This window comes from Carcharhinus amblyrhynchos, chromosome 2, assembly GCF_965287045.1.
Source record: "Carcharhinus amblyrhynchos chromosome 2, sCarAmb.v2.hapA, whole genome shotgun sequence".
NCBI lineage: Eukaryota > Metazoa > Chordata > Chondrichthyes > Carcharhiniformes > Carcharhinidae > Carcharhinus > Carcharhinus amblyrhynchos.
In genome coordinates this window covers 20,846,241-20,862,735 of record NC_137325.1, presented here as the reverse complement: position 1 = coordinate 20,862,735, position 16,495 = coordinate 20,846,241, and the positions used below count along the sequence as shown (strand labels likewise).

Genomic DNA, 16,495 nt, shown 5'->3' with positions numbered 1-16,495 from the left:
CCTCTGCACTCTCTCCACAGCAATGCCGTCCTTCCTGTAATATGGTGACCAATAGCCACCCTTTAGTTTGCCATGGTGATTGAAATGTAGCTGGCATAGCAGACTGCTGTGGAAGGCATCATGCCTGCTGCCAGGATACCAGACATTAAACTGTGTTATGCGCTATATATGGCCCACACCATTTGGATGCTGAGAGAGTGGAATCCGTTTTTGCTTCAGAGCTGACCTGTGGAAAAAGCAACTCAAGTGTGGTCGATGAAAGTGTGCACCAGGGAGAAGACTATAATCTGACTGAAGCTGCAACATTTACTCTGCCTGCTGGTCTCTGACAAGAGAGAAAGAAATATGGTTAGGTTTCTTTGAACAGAGAATCTCATTGATTACTCTGACATTACAGCAGTAAATGGGGTGGGAGGAGGATAATGTGAAGCTTAAAGAACAGTGTGCACCTGTTGGGCCAAATGATCCATTTCTGTGCTGTAAATTCATTGTAATTTAGTATGATATATTGTAGAGATTTAACCATAAGCCAGAAGGATTTAGACAATATAATAATTATCATCAAAACAGATCATTTGTGCTTAAATTGCTTGATTCACAACATTACATGGTAATTTGTTAAGTGCAAGGGACTCAGAAATGAGCAGTAACTTAAGTTGTGTGTGTCTGCTTGTGTGTGTGTGTGTGTGTGTGTGTATAGAGGGGGAGACAGTGCATACAAAGAGATATTGCGCGTAAGAGCAAATCATACAATAAAAACGCATTGAGAATGAAAATTGGTGAGACTTTAGAAAACAGTGGCAGTGAAATTTAACGACAAAAAGGTCAATGATAAGAATGAAATTAAGTGTATTTTAAAGTTGTGTTATTTTATCAAAAAGCAAAAGCTTCAACATTGGGGAAAGTTGCAAAGCAGGCACTACCCAGCTGCCCACCCAACCACACCAGCCACCCTACCAGCCCTGCCATGCTACCCAACTTCCAACCCACCCACCAATCACCCTATATTCCTTCCACTCTGCTGCCCTACCCACCGCCACTTGAGCCACATGCCACGCTATGCAATCAGGCCCTGTCGATCTGCCACCCTATCCACATTCCACTCTGCCACCCTACCCATCTCCCATCCTACACACATCCACTCTACCCATCTGCTACTCACCCACCTGACAGCCCTTACCCATTTACCTCACCTATCCTATCCCTTACGTACTTACCTTCTCACTGCATGCTTTCAAAGATGTTTTGCCCATTTAAATTCTTTACTTACCAGAAAACAGCAGCAAGTGCTGCTAAAAAAGGTGTGCAGCATGTCTTCCGCTGATGTCCCAGTGATAGGATGAAGCTCTTTGAGGGACTGTACACTTGGCATTTCTGGAGAAGAGAGGGTCAGACACCCTAGCCAGAAATGTGGATTCCTGGCGTTGTGGGGAAAAGTAGGTATGGAGTGGCAACCCAAAAGTAGTTGCCACATGTCAGACAAATCCGGTCATTGACTTCAAGCGGATGGGTCTCCAATGAGGTGTGCAATCCAGTTTAGTCTGTTTTATAGCATTACTAAAAGTTAAAATTGCCCCTTATATTTCCTGACCTCTGGATTTCTTGTGCTGTTACACCAGGAAAACAGTGCAAACCTGACAGACCAGGGTGCAAAACAGGATGAGAACCCACTGCACTGATTCCTGCTTCCTATTTACTCAAAGGCACTGCAAGTGCTTCATATGAATGAATACATTATGTCCAGGAACAAACAAGGGAAATATATCAAATGACATATTTCATGTCATTAACAGTAATAGATGCAAGAAATTCCTGCACATCTGGTGCTGCCGAGGGTGGAAGTACGGGTCAAATTTTAAATGGTCAGTTTTTCCTAATCCAATGAATCATAGAGAAAGTAGTTGCATTAACAAAATTGAAACGATAAAGATGAGGACATGTCCAAATCATTCAAGTGATTCTTGGAGCCACCGCAAATAACACCATTCTCCATCCCTCAACTAAGCGACACATCCTAATCCCACAAATAGTCTCAACATCTTCTCAAACATTTGAAAGTCCCCAACACTGGGAAATGCGAAATGTTGGGACATGACTAAGGGGCAGGTAGGAATCTTAACCTATCAAAGATCAGGAAAGTTTGGACCTCTGGGTTTATATTAGTGAGACTAAAAGTATCGGTCATGCGCAATGCAGTAAAAATATTATAATTTTAAGACAGTCAGATTTTATCTGCAATTATTACTTAAATCTCGGTGTTTACTGATTGCTGAAGTATTTCACATAAATTCACATTCTCACAAATGTTTTCCAGTTGTTATTAATTGCATGAACTACTTCAGGAAGAAAGGCAATACAATTTATAAACTATGCATTGCATTCCTTTATTACGGTCTAGAAGTTAGACTGCAAAATAAATCTGTCAATCTGGGATTTCCATCGTGCTTGTTTGCTAATCATACGTTGCCAATTGAATGATTTTTAATTGCCTTTATACTTTTTTTTGTACTTTTTAATTCTATAATTTTAGGGTACATTGTCATATTGGATTTTAGCCCCCATACTTTCCATCAATAGATTATCATACAATATCCCTTGTTGGAAACCTGTTGAAAGTTGTTTCCATTCCGCATTAGGGGAGCTAGTGTAAATCTCTACATGAATTAAGTAAGCCTCAGTCAGTCAACTAAATTCTAAGTATGGGCATTAAAACAAGTTGTTGCATTTTATTAAGAGAGTTGCTTCCGAGCACCTCCACTGCCAGTGAATATATCACATGCAATTCCTTGGAAGCTTTCTTTCTCAAGCTGTTGGATCCCAACGTACTGGCATACTGGGTTTCTGAGATAACAGATAAAAGTTAAATCCTAAGAATACTTGGTGAAGTGGCATGTCTCCTCGAGATCTAGGAGTGGCACAGTGGCACTGCTGCCTCACTGTGCCAGCATTCGATTTCCGGCTTTGTCTGTGCAGAGTCTGCACATTCTCCCCATGTCTGCGCAGGTTTCCTCTGAATAATCCCGTTTTCTACCACAGTCCAAAAGACGTGCTGGTTAGGTGCATTGGTCATGCTTAATTCTCCCTCAGTGTGCCTGAACAGGCACCAAAACATGGCAACTAGGAGATTTTCACAGTAACTTCACTGCAGTGTAAATGTAAACCTACTTGTGACAGTAATAAGTAAACTTAAACGACAGCTTCCTGACGAATTAATGACTTGCACAACACTGGTGGGGCTGCTAAATGTCAGGAACAAAAACTTTAGTGGAGAATTTGTTGAAACTATGATTAGACAACTCAAGGAAATTTTGTATTTAAACTGCAGAAGCTGAATACTTGGAATCCAGTTCGGAGGTTACAACAATCAGACCATCCATGTCATCTTCCAGCAATATCTGTATTGTATTCTCATATAAACACGCGTGCAAGATTATTATGCAGCTCTGCTATAAGTAAAACACACAACATGCAAGTTTAACCTGTGGGGGGGGGGGTGTCTCAAAAGAGAGTTCTAAAAGTTCTCAAACCGAATCTTTTTAAAAAGTAGTTTCATGATGTACTCAACACAACTAGAAGATGCAAGCACAGCTTAAATTATTTTATTAAAAACCCATTCTCACTGACAGAATACAAGGCTGACTAGTTTCTCCAGAATATACATTCAGAGCGAATTGTTAATTTTTCTCACCTCTTTGACACTACATGGGAGCTACTGTTGTCACACCTTTTGCCAGTCACACCTGCAACTGAAAAAATATTTTAAAGTCAATTTACAATCCCAGCTCCCTTCCAAACTGATATGGATGTGTTTTTAGTCCTCCGGTTGACTTTCTCTGCACTATAAAGGAAGCAAAGATTGCAGATAAGAATCTCAATTTGAAGTTCTAATCAAATATAATGCTATCACTGCATCTGAGGAAATGCATTCTCAGAATCTTCAGATTGCATAAACAGTGTGCAAATGATCCCTATACAATAACATTAATGTAGCTAATTATGTTTCGGAATGAAAATTCTCTATTTTACCACACCCTTTGTCCAAGACTTTGAATTAAACATCTACTTCCAAAACTGTTCCCATTATATATCTTCATGTAAACTGCACGTACAAGTTGACATTTGCGCTTCATAAAAGTGGGAAACATACATTAAAAAAAATACATCCTTCATGTTTTAAATCCCAATGGATTTGTCAGCAAGGATAAAAGGATTTACTTACTGGACGGTCCCTCACTGATGTCTGAGCTGAGACACTGAGCTCTGAAACTCATTTTAAATCTGGGACAGCTGACTTCAAACCACACCTCCTCAATGGATCTCAGCAAAGACCTTGGCAACTATCAGGGATACATGAATAAATGGTCACTATCCCTGAACCTAATCTCTCTTTTCAGATTCTTAAGGACCACCCTGCATGTTCCTAATTCCGACTTTTGGAGTTTGTTATTTTACCATTTCGCCTCAATCAGGTCCAATGGAAAAATACCTCAAACGGTCATTTGTCCTCTGTGACCTGCTCTGTTCAAGGTAAATGTCAGTTGTATTGGAAGCATTCTTCAGCTCTCATTGCACTTAAAAATAATTACAAAGTCATACTGGTTGGATTTTCATCTTTGAGACGGACACTTGGAGTTAGAAAATTTCCAGGTTTGGGGCATCCGCCTGGAGCGAGGGTGCCAGCAAAGATAGGATTTTCATTCCGGGAAGAACGGGTGAATGCTGGAGTCAAGCCACCAGCCCTGAAAACAAATCAAATCAAACAATCATACAATCCTTACAGTGCAGAAGGAGGCCATTTGGCCTATTGAGTCCACAAACCCACCCAAGGACTATTCCCATAACCCTAGGTATTTACCCTGCTAATTTCCCTGACATTAGGGTCAATTTAGCATGGTCAATCAACCTAACTCACACATCTTTGGAGTGTGGGAGGAAAGCGGAGCACCCAGAGGAAACCCATACAGACATGGGGAGAACATGCAAATTCCACACAGACAGTGACCCAAGTCGGGAATTGAACCCGGGATCCTGGCGCTGTGCAGAAGAAATGCTAATCACTGTGCCACCGTGCCATCCTACAGTGCCAAAGCACCCACAAGGCTTGCCAAGTGTTCCAAAGCGGGTTGTTTATAAGGTCTTCCTTGCTGCTCTGGAAATGTTCCCATTATCATAAAAATAGTAAGGCCCTCTTCCCTCACACCTATTCATCCTCCCTCATTCCCCATGCCCTATCCATACCAACTCATGCCACCTCATACTCACATCCCAAATATACCACCATGGCTCCTAATACCTTCTATGCCAAGATATGCCTCTTAACCAAGATCCCATCCATCCCAACTCGGTCAGGGTTTTACACCTTCGGACGGGTAGCTGCTCTTGACACAATTAAGGCACTTAATTGGTCACTTAAAAGCTATGTAATGATCTTTTCCAATCCAACATTTAGGCTGATAGGCGGATGATAGATAGGGGAGAAACCCAAAATTAAAGAAAGTTTGATGTCAGGCAGGAAGAAGGAGGGAACACCTCCATCAGAAGCCCCCTTCCAAATGGGGCTCCTTCCAAACACCTCACATCAGGGCCTCGAAATCTCTGGACCTCTCTTGCTCCTCCGACCTGTCCCTCCTCGTTACCCCCTCAGTCTTCCAATCCCTCCTCTCCCCCCGACTGCTGCCACTTACCTTTCCTGATTTGGAGGAAAATGTAATTGATTTGATTAGTAAGTTTGCAGATGACACAAAGGTTGGTGGATTTGCAGATAGCGATGAGAATACAGCAGGATATAGATCAGTTGGAGAGATGGCAGATGGAGTTTAATCTGGACAAATGTGAGATAATGCATTTTGGAAGGTCTAATACAAATAGGAAATATACAGCAAATGACAGAATCCTTAAGAGTATTGATAGGCAAAGGGAATTGGGTATACAGGTACACAAGTCATTGAAAGCGGCAAGGCATACAGCATGCTTGCCTTCATCGGTTGGAACATTGAGTTTAAAAATTGGCACGTCATGTTGCAACTTTATAGAACCTTAGTTGGGCTACACTTGGGATACAGTGTTCAATTCTGATTGCCACACTACCAGGAGGATGTGGAGGCTTTGGAGAGGGAACAGAAAAGATTTACCAGGATGTTGCCTGGTATGGAGGGCATTGGGTATGAGGAGAGGTTGGTGAAACTTGGTTTGTTCTCACTGCAACGATGGAGGTTGAACAGTGACCTGATAGATGTCTACAAGATTATGAGGAGCATGGACAAAGTGGATAGTCAGAAGCTTTTTCCCAGAGTGGAAGAGTCAATTACTAGGGGACACAGGTTTAAGGTGTGAGGAGCAAGGTTTAAAGGAGATGTACAAGGCAGATTTTGTACACAGAGGATGGTGGGTGTCTGAAACTCGTTGCCGAGCGAAGTAGTGGAAGCAGATATGGTAGTGATGTTTAAGGGACATCTTGACAAATACATGAATAGGATAGGAATAGAGGGATATGGTCCCCGGAAGGGTCGGGGATTTTAGTTAAGTCAGGCAACATGGTCGATACAGGCTTGGAAGGCCGAAGGGCCTGTTCCTGTGCTGTAATTTTCTGTTCTTTGTTCTTTGAAATGGCATCACTTCTGCTGAAGATGATGGGGATGCATTGCTAAAAATTCCAGCCTGTGTTAATATACTTTGAGATATATAGAATCCTACAGTGCAAAAAGAAGCCATTCGGCCCATCGAGTCTGCAGCAACCACAATCCCACCCAGGCCCTATTCCCATAACCCCATGCATTTACCCTAGCTAGTCCCCCGACACTAAGGGGCAATTTAACAAGGCCAATTCACCTAACCCACACATCTTTGGAGTGTGGGAGGAAACCAAGCACCATGAGAAAACCCACACAGACACAGGGAGAATATGTAGGCAGACAATGACCCAAGCTGGGAATCGAACCCAGGTCCCTGGCATTGTGAAGCAGCAGTGCTAACCACTGTGCCACCATGCTGCCCACATATCTGTGAGATGTGATAATGAGTGATACAAATAAGTTATATTTGATTGTCTTTAATTCATTATATTGTATATTTTATTTTGTTTTAAAGTACCCCTTATTTGATTCTTTTTGCGTTTTGATGAGATAACACAATATGAAAAATATACAAATGCAACAGTGGTTCATGATACTTGCCGCGTTAATTAGCACCATCATAGTGTGATAAGGAGATCTTGCACACAATGAGTCGTGTCCCTGCCTCTGGGCCAGAAGCTCTGAGTTCAAGTCCCACTCCAGGACTTGATGGCCAAGGAAATCTGCCAAATGGGCTGAGTGTGTCAACCTACAAATACCTCAAAACACGTCAATTGCTGGCAGTACAAGCAGCAGAGACTTCTGGTCAGCCATGCTTGATATGGAGAGGTGCCACTCAAGCTATAAGCCTCTGGTGACAGACCCGAAATCTGTGTTGGGAATTACGATCTATTGAAATGGATGAATATCTACTTTAGTGCACCATGAGTTGTGGGAAAAGAATTAGAATTGTTGTGTGATAACATTGCATTCCTCCTCAGATAATTGGAGAAAACACGTTTAAGTATCACATTGAGAGTGCTAAGTTTGCAATACATACCATGGAGATTTACTAGAACAATATCGTGAATGAGGGAATTCAGTTGCAAAAATATTCAGTTGGACAAGTGAGAGAATCTAAGATTGTTTTCCTCAGAACAGAGAAAGCTAAGGGGAGATTTAATAGAGTTTAACATGGTGAATAGAAAGGGGTTTGGTAGAGTAAATAGGGACATGCTGATTTCAGTGCTGGAGGCTCAATAATCAAGTGAGTCACATTTAAGATAATTGCCAAAAGAACAAGAGGGAAGGTAAGAAGTTTGTTTTTTTAACACGGTGGCTTGTTATTGTCTGAAAATGTGATGGGAGCCAGTGAAGGGAATTGGATCAAAGTGGGAACATTCGCAGGGCAATGGGGAATGAGTGGGAGAGTGAGACAAATTGAATGGCTCTTTCGAAGAGACAGACACAATGAGCCAGATGGCCTCCTTCTACATTGCACACTTCAAAGATTCTACATGACTTTCACTATCATTTGAAATTAATAAAACTGAAAGCAGCTCAAAAACAAACAACTGAAAATAAATGTTGTAAATAAATGAGCAGCATTCTGGAATCATGTCCCATTATCAATAAATCATAGTGAAGGGTCTCAAAACTCCATCACTTTAATCTAGCATAACTCCCTTTTATGAAGGTTGTATTTAATTCTATTTCCCAAGAGAATCAACTTCTGAACTGGATAAAGTTGAAGAGAATGGAGAAAAAAATTGAAACATGAAGAAAAGGGTGTAAAAATCACCATGCATCTATAAATATTCTTTCCGTTGTGCCTAATTGTAATTTATACTTGAACTAATCCTAATGCTATTTTATTAGTTATTCCTCTTGGTTTATCACGAATGCATAAAGTTTTTCCTCATGCTCTGTTCTGAATTTACTTTTCATTACTTTATAGTTATGTCCTCTGGCTCTTTTGTGTCTTACTTTGAAGTTGTAATCTGGGCTTTACTTATCTACCTTTCATTATTCCTTGCACATGCTATTCTTCCCACAGATATCCCACACTCTCCTTCGAGCGATTGGTTTTCATAGTTTGCTAAAACGTTTCCAACCACAATAATGTGTCAGTTCATATCTTTCTCACATCCTCCTTTGAATGTCATGCAACTGGTGGAGATAACATCATTCACTAGTTGGATGTCATGAATGCAAAGGTCCACTTTCTTCATTATCTTGCGATCTTCATTTTCCACAGCAAGAACTTTGGGTTTTGGAATCAGGAAATTTATGGGTACAATCTATTACCACAAAACTTTAGAAAATTTGAATTGCAACAACAGTTTGCAGCATCATAAAGCATGGGCTTCTTTTGGACTGGCACAAAAGGGGAGCGACCCAGTGATATAATGAGTTTGATTCTGGCTCAACGGAGGAAATGCAAACCAATGGAGGTCCACCGCTCCTATAGTTCACAAACGTGACCCACATATTTGGGCAGTTTCAATATAAGAAGGTATTTCCATTCATGTTGCACCTTTTACAACTTCAGAATATCCCAAAGCTCTTTACATTGTACGAAATATTGGAGTGCAGTCACCGTTACAGTAGTCTACAAAAGCAAAATGGAGTGGTGTTGACCACTGCACTTCTCTTCAAGCTCAGATAGAGAGAAGATCATGTCCACCATGCACCTGCTTTGTCTGAAGCTATGGAGTGCTGCTATATATATTCTAGAACAAAGAACAATACAGCACAGGAAACAGGCCCTTCGGCCCTCCAAGCCTGCACCACTCATGCTTCCCACTAGACTATTGATTTGTATCCCTCCATTCCCAGTCTGTTCATGTGGCTATCCAGATAAGTCTTAAACGATCCCAGCAAGTCCACCTCTACCACCTTGCTTGACAGTGCATTCCAGGCCCCCACCACCCTCTGTGTAAAATACGTCCCTCTGACATCTGTGTTAAACCTTGCCCCCCTCACCTTGAACCTGTGACCCCTTGTGTTCATCACCTCAGACCTAGGAAAAAGTTTCCCACCGTTCACCCTATCTATGCTCTTCATATACCTCTATTAGGTCGCTCCTCATCCTCCGTTTTTCCAGGGAGAACAACCCCACTTTCTCCAATCTCTCCTCATAGCTAAGACCCTCCATACAGGCAACATCCTGGTAAACCTTTTCTGTACTCTCTCCAAAGCCTCCACATCCTTCTGGTAGTGTGGCGACCAGAACCAGACACAGTATTCCAAATGTGGCCTAACCAACGTTCTATATAGCTGCAACATCATACCCCAGCTTTTATACTCTATGCCCCGTCCTATAAAGGCAAGCATGCCATATGCCTTCTTGACCATCTTCTCCACCTGTGTTGCCACCTTTAAGGATCTGTGAACCTGCACACCCAGGTCCCTCTGTGCATCTATACTCCTGATGGTTCTGCCATTTATTGTATAGCGCCCCTCTACATTAGTCCTACCAAAGTGCATCACTTTGCATTTATCTGGATTAAATTGCATCTGCCATTTCTCTGCCCAATTTTCCAGCCTATCTATATCCTGCTGTATTCTCTGACAATGTTCATCGCTATCCGCAAGTCCAGCCATCTTTGAGTCATCCGCAAACTTACTGATCACACCAGTTACACCTTCTTCCAAATCATTTATATATATATCACAAACAGCAGAGGTCCCAATACAGAGCCCTGCGGAACACCACTAATCACAGGCCTCCAGCCAGAAAAAGACCCTTCCACTGTTACCCTCTGTCTTCTATGGCCAAGCCAGTTCTCCACCCATCTAGCTAGCTCTCCTTTTATCCCGTGAGATTTAACCTTTTGCACTAACCTGCCATGAGGGACTTTGTCAAATGCTTTACTAAGATCCATTTAGACAGCATCCACGGCCCTTCCCTCATCAATCTTTTTTGTCACATCCTCAAAAAGCACAGCCAAATTTGTGAGGCATGACCTCCCTCTTACAAAACCATGCTATCCCTAATGAGATTATTCCGTTCTAAATGTGCATACATCCTATCTCTAAGAATCCTCTCCAACAATTTCCCTAACACGGACATCAAGCTCTCCGGCCTATAATTACCCGGGTTACCCTTGCTATCCTTCTTAAATAACAGGACCACATTTGCTATCCCCCAATCCTCTGGGACCTCACCTGTGTCCAGTGAAGAGACAAAGATTTCTGTTAGAGGCCCAGCAATTTCATATCTTGTCTCCCTGAGCGGTCTAGGATAGATGCCATCAGGCCCTGGGAATTGTCTGTCTTAATGTTCCCTCACAAGAATGAATTTGGGAAAGGCCTTCTCATTGACTCAGAGGATTGAAATTCTCTGCTATATGCTGAAATTCCTTCTACTGCCTTTTTTCTTGTATATCATGATGATGTTTGTGTCATGCAACTCCTATGGGACACAGCCTTCTCTACAGCAGAGGAGCAGGAGGTCATGGAGGTATGGCAACAGATGGGGTTTTCCATACCTGAATTATTCATCTGCTATTCTGTCCTATCCAGGTGCCTTCCTCACTGTTAGGGAATCAATGGCCTTTTTGAGCTCAGGCACTGAGGATTCTTCATACATGACAGGTTGCTGCAGAGGATCACCAAACACAAGCAGAGAGATATCTGTGTCACACGAGTATAGCTCAGAGTGGTGCCCTACACAGCGGGCCATTGCTTGCTCTAGTCAGTGAGAATCTTAGAATCACAGGATTGTTACGCAGAAGGAGGCCATTTGACCCATCTTGTCTGCATCAGCTTTCTCTTGCCTTTTGCCCATACCCCTGCACATTGTTCTTATTCAATAATCATCTAATGCCCTCTTGAATGCCTCAATAAAACCTGCCTCCACCACACATCCAGCAATGCATTCCAGGCACGAAACACTCGCTGTGTAAAAAGGTTTCTTCTCACATCACATTTGCTTCCCCATCTGTGGATTTGAAAGGAGCAACTTTGGTGATGGTGGGGACAAGTGCCCTTTTGATACAGTCACATAGTGCAGTGGCAAAAGTAGCCATTTTGCATATGTTGATACAATACTTCTTGGCACAGTACCTTGCTGTCCACTGCACAACTGCCTTAACTAGCAGTAGATTGTCTGCTTTAGAGTTGGGAGACAGGATAAGCAAGATGAGTTGATTTAGTGACTGGAGTCATTTCTGTTAGAATCATAGAATCTACAGTGCAGAAGGAGGCCATTTGGCCCATCGAGCCTGCGCTAACAACAATCCCATCCAGGTCCTATTCCTGTAACCCCACATATTTACCTTTCTAAGTCCCCCTGACACTAAGGGGCAATTTAGCATGGTCAATCTAACCCGCACATCTTTGGAGTGTGGGAGGAAACCGGAGCACCCGAAGGAAACTCATGCAGCCAGGGGGAGAACATGCAAACTCCACACAGATAGTGACCGGAATTGAATCTGGGTCCCTGACGCTGTGAGGCAGCAGTGCTAATCTCCGTGCCACCGAGCCGTCCAAATTGCTGCAGATTTTTCACTGAGTCTCAAATCAATATTTGTTCCTTTATCTTCCTTTGCCAAATTTGGTAACTACAGCTTTACTGATGATTGACCACAGAGATATCATCAATGTTATTTGCTGAGTCCTCAGTATGAATGAACTGTCCGAGAGCTTCTGTGAAATTCTGATATTTGTTGTCATTCCCTATGTATGGAATGTTGAAGCGTGGAATGCCATTATGTTTGGATTTGTGTATTTTCACCCTGCTACTGACAAGTGAGTGATCAGTACATTATTTCCTGTGCTTTTCAACAGAGGTTTGGATGAGAATGCTAACAGTAGCTGCAGTAAGAAATTAACTGAATTCAAACTGGAGGGACATGGGCACAAACCTTTTTGAAGATGAAGTACAGGAATTCATTCAGTTCACCGATAATGATGACCTCTGTGCTTTGAGATCACCAGCTGATTTGTATAGACTTGTATGTGGTGGTTGGCAGGCAACCTTTCCAAATGTGGGAACCAGTCTGAAAATACTCTTAACAATACCTGTCACAAATGCTTCCGGTCTGCATTGTGATAGGAGGGGGTGTGAAGAATGATGGACAGATCATGTCTTCTGGTGATTTTCAGGTCAAGTTGGTGCTTTTGGCCAGAATTCAGGGGGATTGGCCTTGCTAAATTGCCTCCAGGGCAATTTTATCAGCACACCCGCCCGAGGTTCGTATGATCCTGCCCGAGGCCAATGGAAAATGCCATTCTCCAAGCCTCGCCGGCCCCCAGAATCAGGGTGGGCATGCCGGTAAAATTCCAGCCTTAGTGTCCATAGAGGTGTAGATTAGGTGGATTGGCCCTGGTAAATGCGCAGGTTTACGGGGATAGGGTGGATGGGAGGGGTCTGAGTGGGATACTCTTTTGGAGAGTCGGTGCAGACTCGATGGGCTGGATGGATCCTTTCTGCACTGTAGAGATTCTATGATTAATCAAAGTTTGCTACACCTCCAGTTTTCCACCTTCAGCATCTTTTCATCATTTTCTCATGAGTGGCATCCCATTTTTGAGACATCCTCGTACATCAGCTACAAAAGCAAAATCGCAACAGACGATCCAGCTGTTGTGAAGTAAACACAAATACATCAAAAGAAGTCACAGGATGAGACATCACGACCATGTAGCACATGGCCAACACCGTACGACGAAACCTAAAGAATATCCCATACATTTACCATGGCTATTCCACCTAATCTACACATCTTTGGACACAAAGGGCAATTTAGCATGGCCAATCCGCCTAACCACATCTTTGAACTGGGGGAGGAAACCAAAGCACCCGGAGGAAACCCATTGAATGAATCCAAGCTGAGTTAGTAACTATAGGGTGGGCAGGGCTTTGATTTGGTGTCTTATACAATGGATGTGTGATAACCCCCATGATCGGCATGGGGAATCACTAATTGATCTCCCAGTTGGGCCCATTGAATATGAGCTTCCTGAAGATCGGTAATTATATTTCATAAGATATTGGAGCAGAATTAGGCCATTCTGCCCATTAAGTCCACTCCGCCGTTGGATCATGGCTGATATGCTCCTTGTCCCCATTTTCCTGCCTTCTCCCACAACTGTTCAACCCATTACCAATTAAAAATCTAACTCCTTCTTAAATTTACTCACTGTCCCAGCATCCACTGCACTTTGTGGTGGCGAATTCCACAAATTCACAAACCTTTGGGGTGGAGAGTGTAAACTGAGCCTTGTGTAAAGCAAGACCCTGAGGGGGTCCATTAACCTTTTACTCCCAGTTCGAACCTGTTGTAGTCACCACAAGCTTTGTGTTTACTGTGTATTTTCATTTTGTGCTACAAAGCACAGTGCCTTCACAGCCAACTCCTGGAGTTATTATGGGATGGCACCTCTGACAGCGCAGCACTCCCTCGGCACTGCATTGGTGTCAACCCGGATCATACGATTATGACTTTGGAGCAACGTCCTGACTCAGAGCAAAGACTAACACTCTGGAAAGCAACACAAGCACTTCACTCAAACATCCCATTCCCAAGCTGGAAGCAACCGGGCCACTTCTAGAGACATCTTTATTCATCCAATCAGGAGCGGCTTTTGACTCTGCCCCGCCCCACCCCCGTCAACCGGAAGCGGAAGTGGTCAGTGTGCTCCCGGCTGATTGGGGAGGTGGTGGGTTACCTCTCTCCTTCACTCAGTCTCAGTGTCCCGGGGAGAGAGCGGCGGCGGCGGCAGCAGGATGGACCCCAGCGCCTTGGAGCAGGACGCCGTCAAATTCGCCCAGGCGGCGGTGAGAAGCGACCAGAGCGGCCGCTTCAATGAGGCCGTGTTTTACTACAAGGTGAGTCTGGTCCGGTGGGGTGGAGGTGGGAGGTGATGCGGGCACCCTGGAGGGGGTGGGGAGGCCTTGATGGCCTCGGGGTGTTTGTGGGGTGGGGTGGGGGGGAGTGGGGAGTGGTTGGTCAGAGTGACCTGGGGCTGGGGGGATGGATGGACTGGGGACTGATCAGCTTCAGGCCTGAGTTGTCATAGAGCTGACTGTGCATTGATCTTGCTGCTAACGTGGAGGTGTGTGGGTCACTGTGGAGCGGGAGGGTGACTTGTAGGGGAGGGGTGTGTGTGTGTCAGTGAGTGGGGGGGGGGTGTGGGTGTATATGTGTGTGTCAACGAGTGAGGGGGGGATATGTGTCATCAGCGAGTGAGGGGGGGAGATATGTGTCGTCAGCGAGTGAGGGGGGGGAGATATGTGTAGTCAGCGAGTGAGGGGGGGAGATATGTGTCGTCAGCGAGTGAGGGGGGGGAGATATGTGTCGTCAGCGAGTGAGGGGGGGGAGATATGTGTCGTCAGCGAGTGAGGGGGGGGAGATATGTGTAGTCAGCGAGTGAGGGGGGGGAGATATGTGTAGTCAGCGAGTGAGGGGGGGGAGATATGTGTAGTCAGCGAGTGAGGGGGGGGAGATATGTGTAGTCAGCGAGTGAGGGGGGGGAGATATGTGTAGTCAGCGAGTGAGGGGGGGGAGATATGTGTAGTCAGCGAGTGAGGGGGGGGAGATATGTGTAGTCAGCGAGTGAGGGGGGGGAGATATGTGTAGTCAGCGAGTGAGGGGGGGGAGATATGTGTAGTCAGCGAGTGAGGGGGGGGAGATATGTGTAGTCAGCGAGTGAGGGGGGGGAGATATGTGTAGTCAGCGAGTGAGGGGGGGGAGATATGTGTAGTCAGCGAGTGAGGGGGGGGAGATATGTGTAGTCAGCGAGTGAGGGGGGGGAGATATGTGTAGTCAGCGAGTGAGGGGGGGGAGATATGTGTAGTCAGCGAGTGAGGGGGGGGAGATATGTGTAGTCAGCGAGTGAGGGGGGGGAGATATGTGTAGTCAGCGAGTGAGGGGGGGGAGATATGTGTCGTCAGCGAGTGAGGGGGGGGAGATATGTGTCGTCAGCGAGTGAGGGGGGGGAAATGTGTAGTCAGCGAGTGAGGGGGGGGTATGTGTAGTCAGCGAGTGGGGGGGGATATGTGTCGTCAGCAAGTGAGGGGGGGGGATATGTGTCGTCAGCGAGTGAGGGTGGGATATGTGTCGTCAGCGAGTGAGGGGGGGGTATGTGTCGTCAGCGAGTGAGGGGGGCGTTTGTGTCGTCAGCGAGTGAGGGGGGCGTTTGTGTCGTCAGCGAGTGAGGGGGGGTTTGTGTCGTCAGCGAGTGAGCGGGGGGGAGGTTGACATCAGCGAGTGAGCGGGGGGGAGGTTGTCATCAGCGAGTGAGCGGGGGGGAGGTTGTCATCAGCGAGTGAGCGGGGGGGAGGTTGTCATCAGCGAGTGAGCGGGGGGGAGGTTGTCATCAGCGAGTGAGCGGGGGGGAGGTTGTCATCAGCGAGTGAGCGGGGGGGAGGTTGTCATCAGCGAGTGAGCGAGGGGGAGGTTGTCATCAGCGAGTGAGCGGGGGGGAGGTTGTCATCAGCGAGTGAGCGGGGGGGAGGTTGTCATCAGCGAGTGAGCGGGGGGGGAGGTTGTCATCAGCGAGTGAGCGGTGGGGAGGTTGTCATCAGCGAGTGAGCGGGGGGAGGTTGTCATCAGCGAGTGAGCGGGGGGAGGTTGTCATCAGCGAGTGAGCAGGGGGGAGGTTGTCATCAGCGAGTGAGCGAGGGGGGGGAGGTTGTCATCAGCGAGTGAGCGGGGGGGTGTCAGTGAGTTGGGGGGGGTGGGGGCCATGAGCAGGAGTGTCAGTTTGAGGGGTGGGGTGGTTGAGCACAGGAGTGGGGGGGTCAGTTTGGGGAGGGGGCTGTGAGCTATTTGGGTGGGGTTGTGAGCAGGAGAGTTGTTGGGATGTGCCGACAAGAGGGTCATTTTGGGTTGCATGGGTCAGGTTAAGGCTGATGTCCAATTTGCAGTTGAGGAAAGAAGGAGCTTCCGTTGACATTGGGCCTGAACTTCTACATGGTGGCGATCAGAGCCGGA

At 45.4% G+C, this 16,495-nt stretch overlaps 1 protein-coding gene across 1 annotated transcript in view; it reads left to right on the top strand.

The window, feature by feature from the left end:
* Nucleotides 1-14,281: 14,281 nt before the first annotated feature.
* capn7 (calpain 7) overlaps nucleotides 14,282-16,495 on the top strand; it is a 39,220-nt gene continuing 37,006 nt past the window's right edge. The window contains exon 1 of the mRNA XM_080203331.1: nucleotides 14,282-14,388. Coding sequence (XP_080059457.1) covers nucleotides 14,287-14,388 — 102 coding nt within the window. The 5' untranslated portion in view covers nucleotides 14,282-14,286. The remainder of the gene's footprint in view (nucleotides 14,389-16,495) is intronic.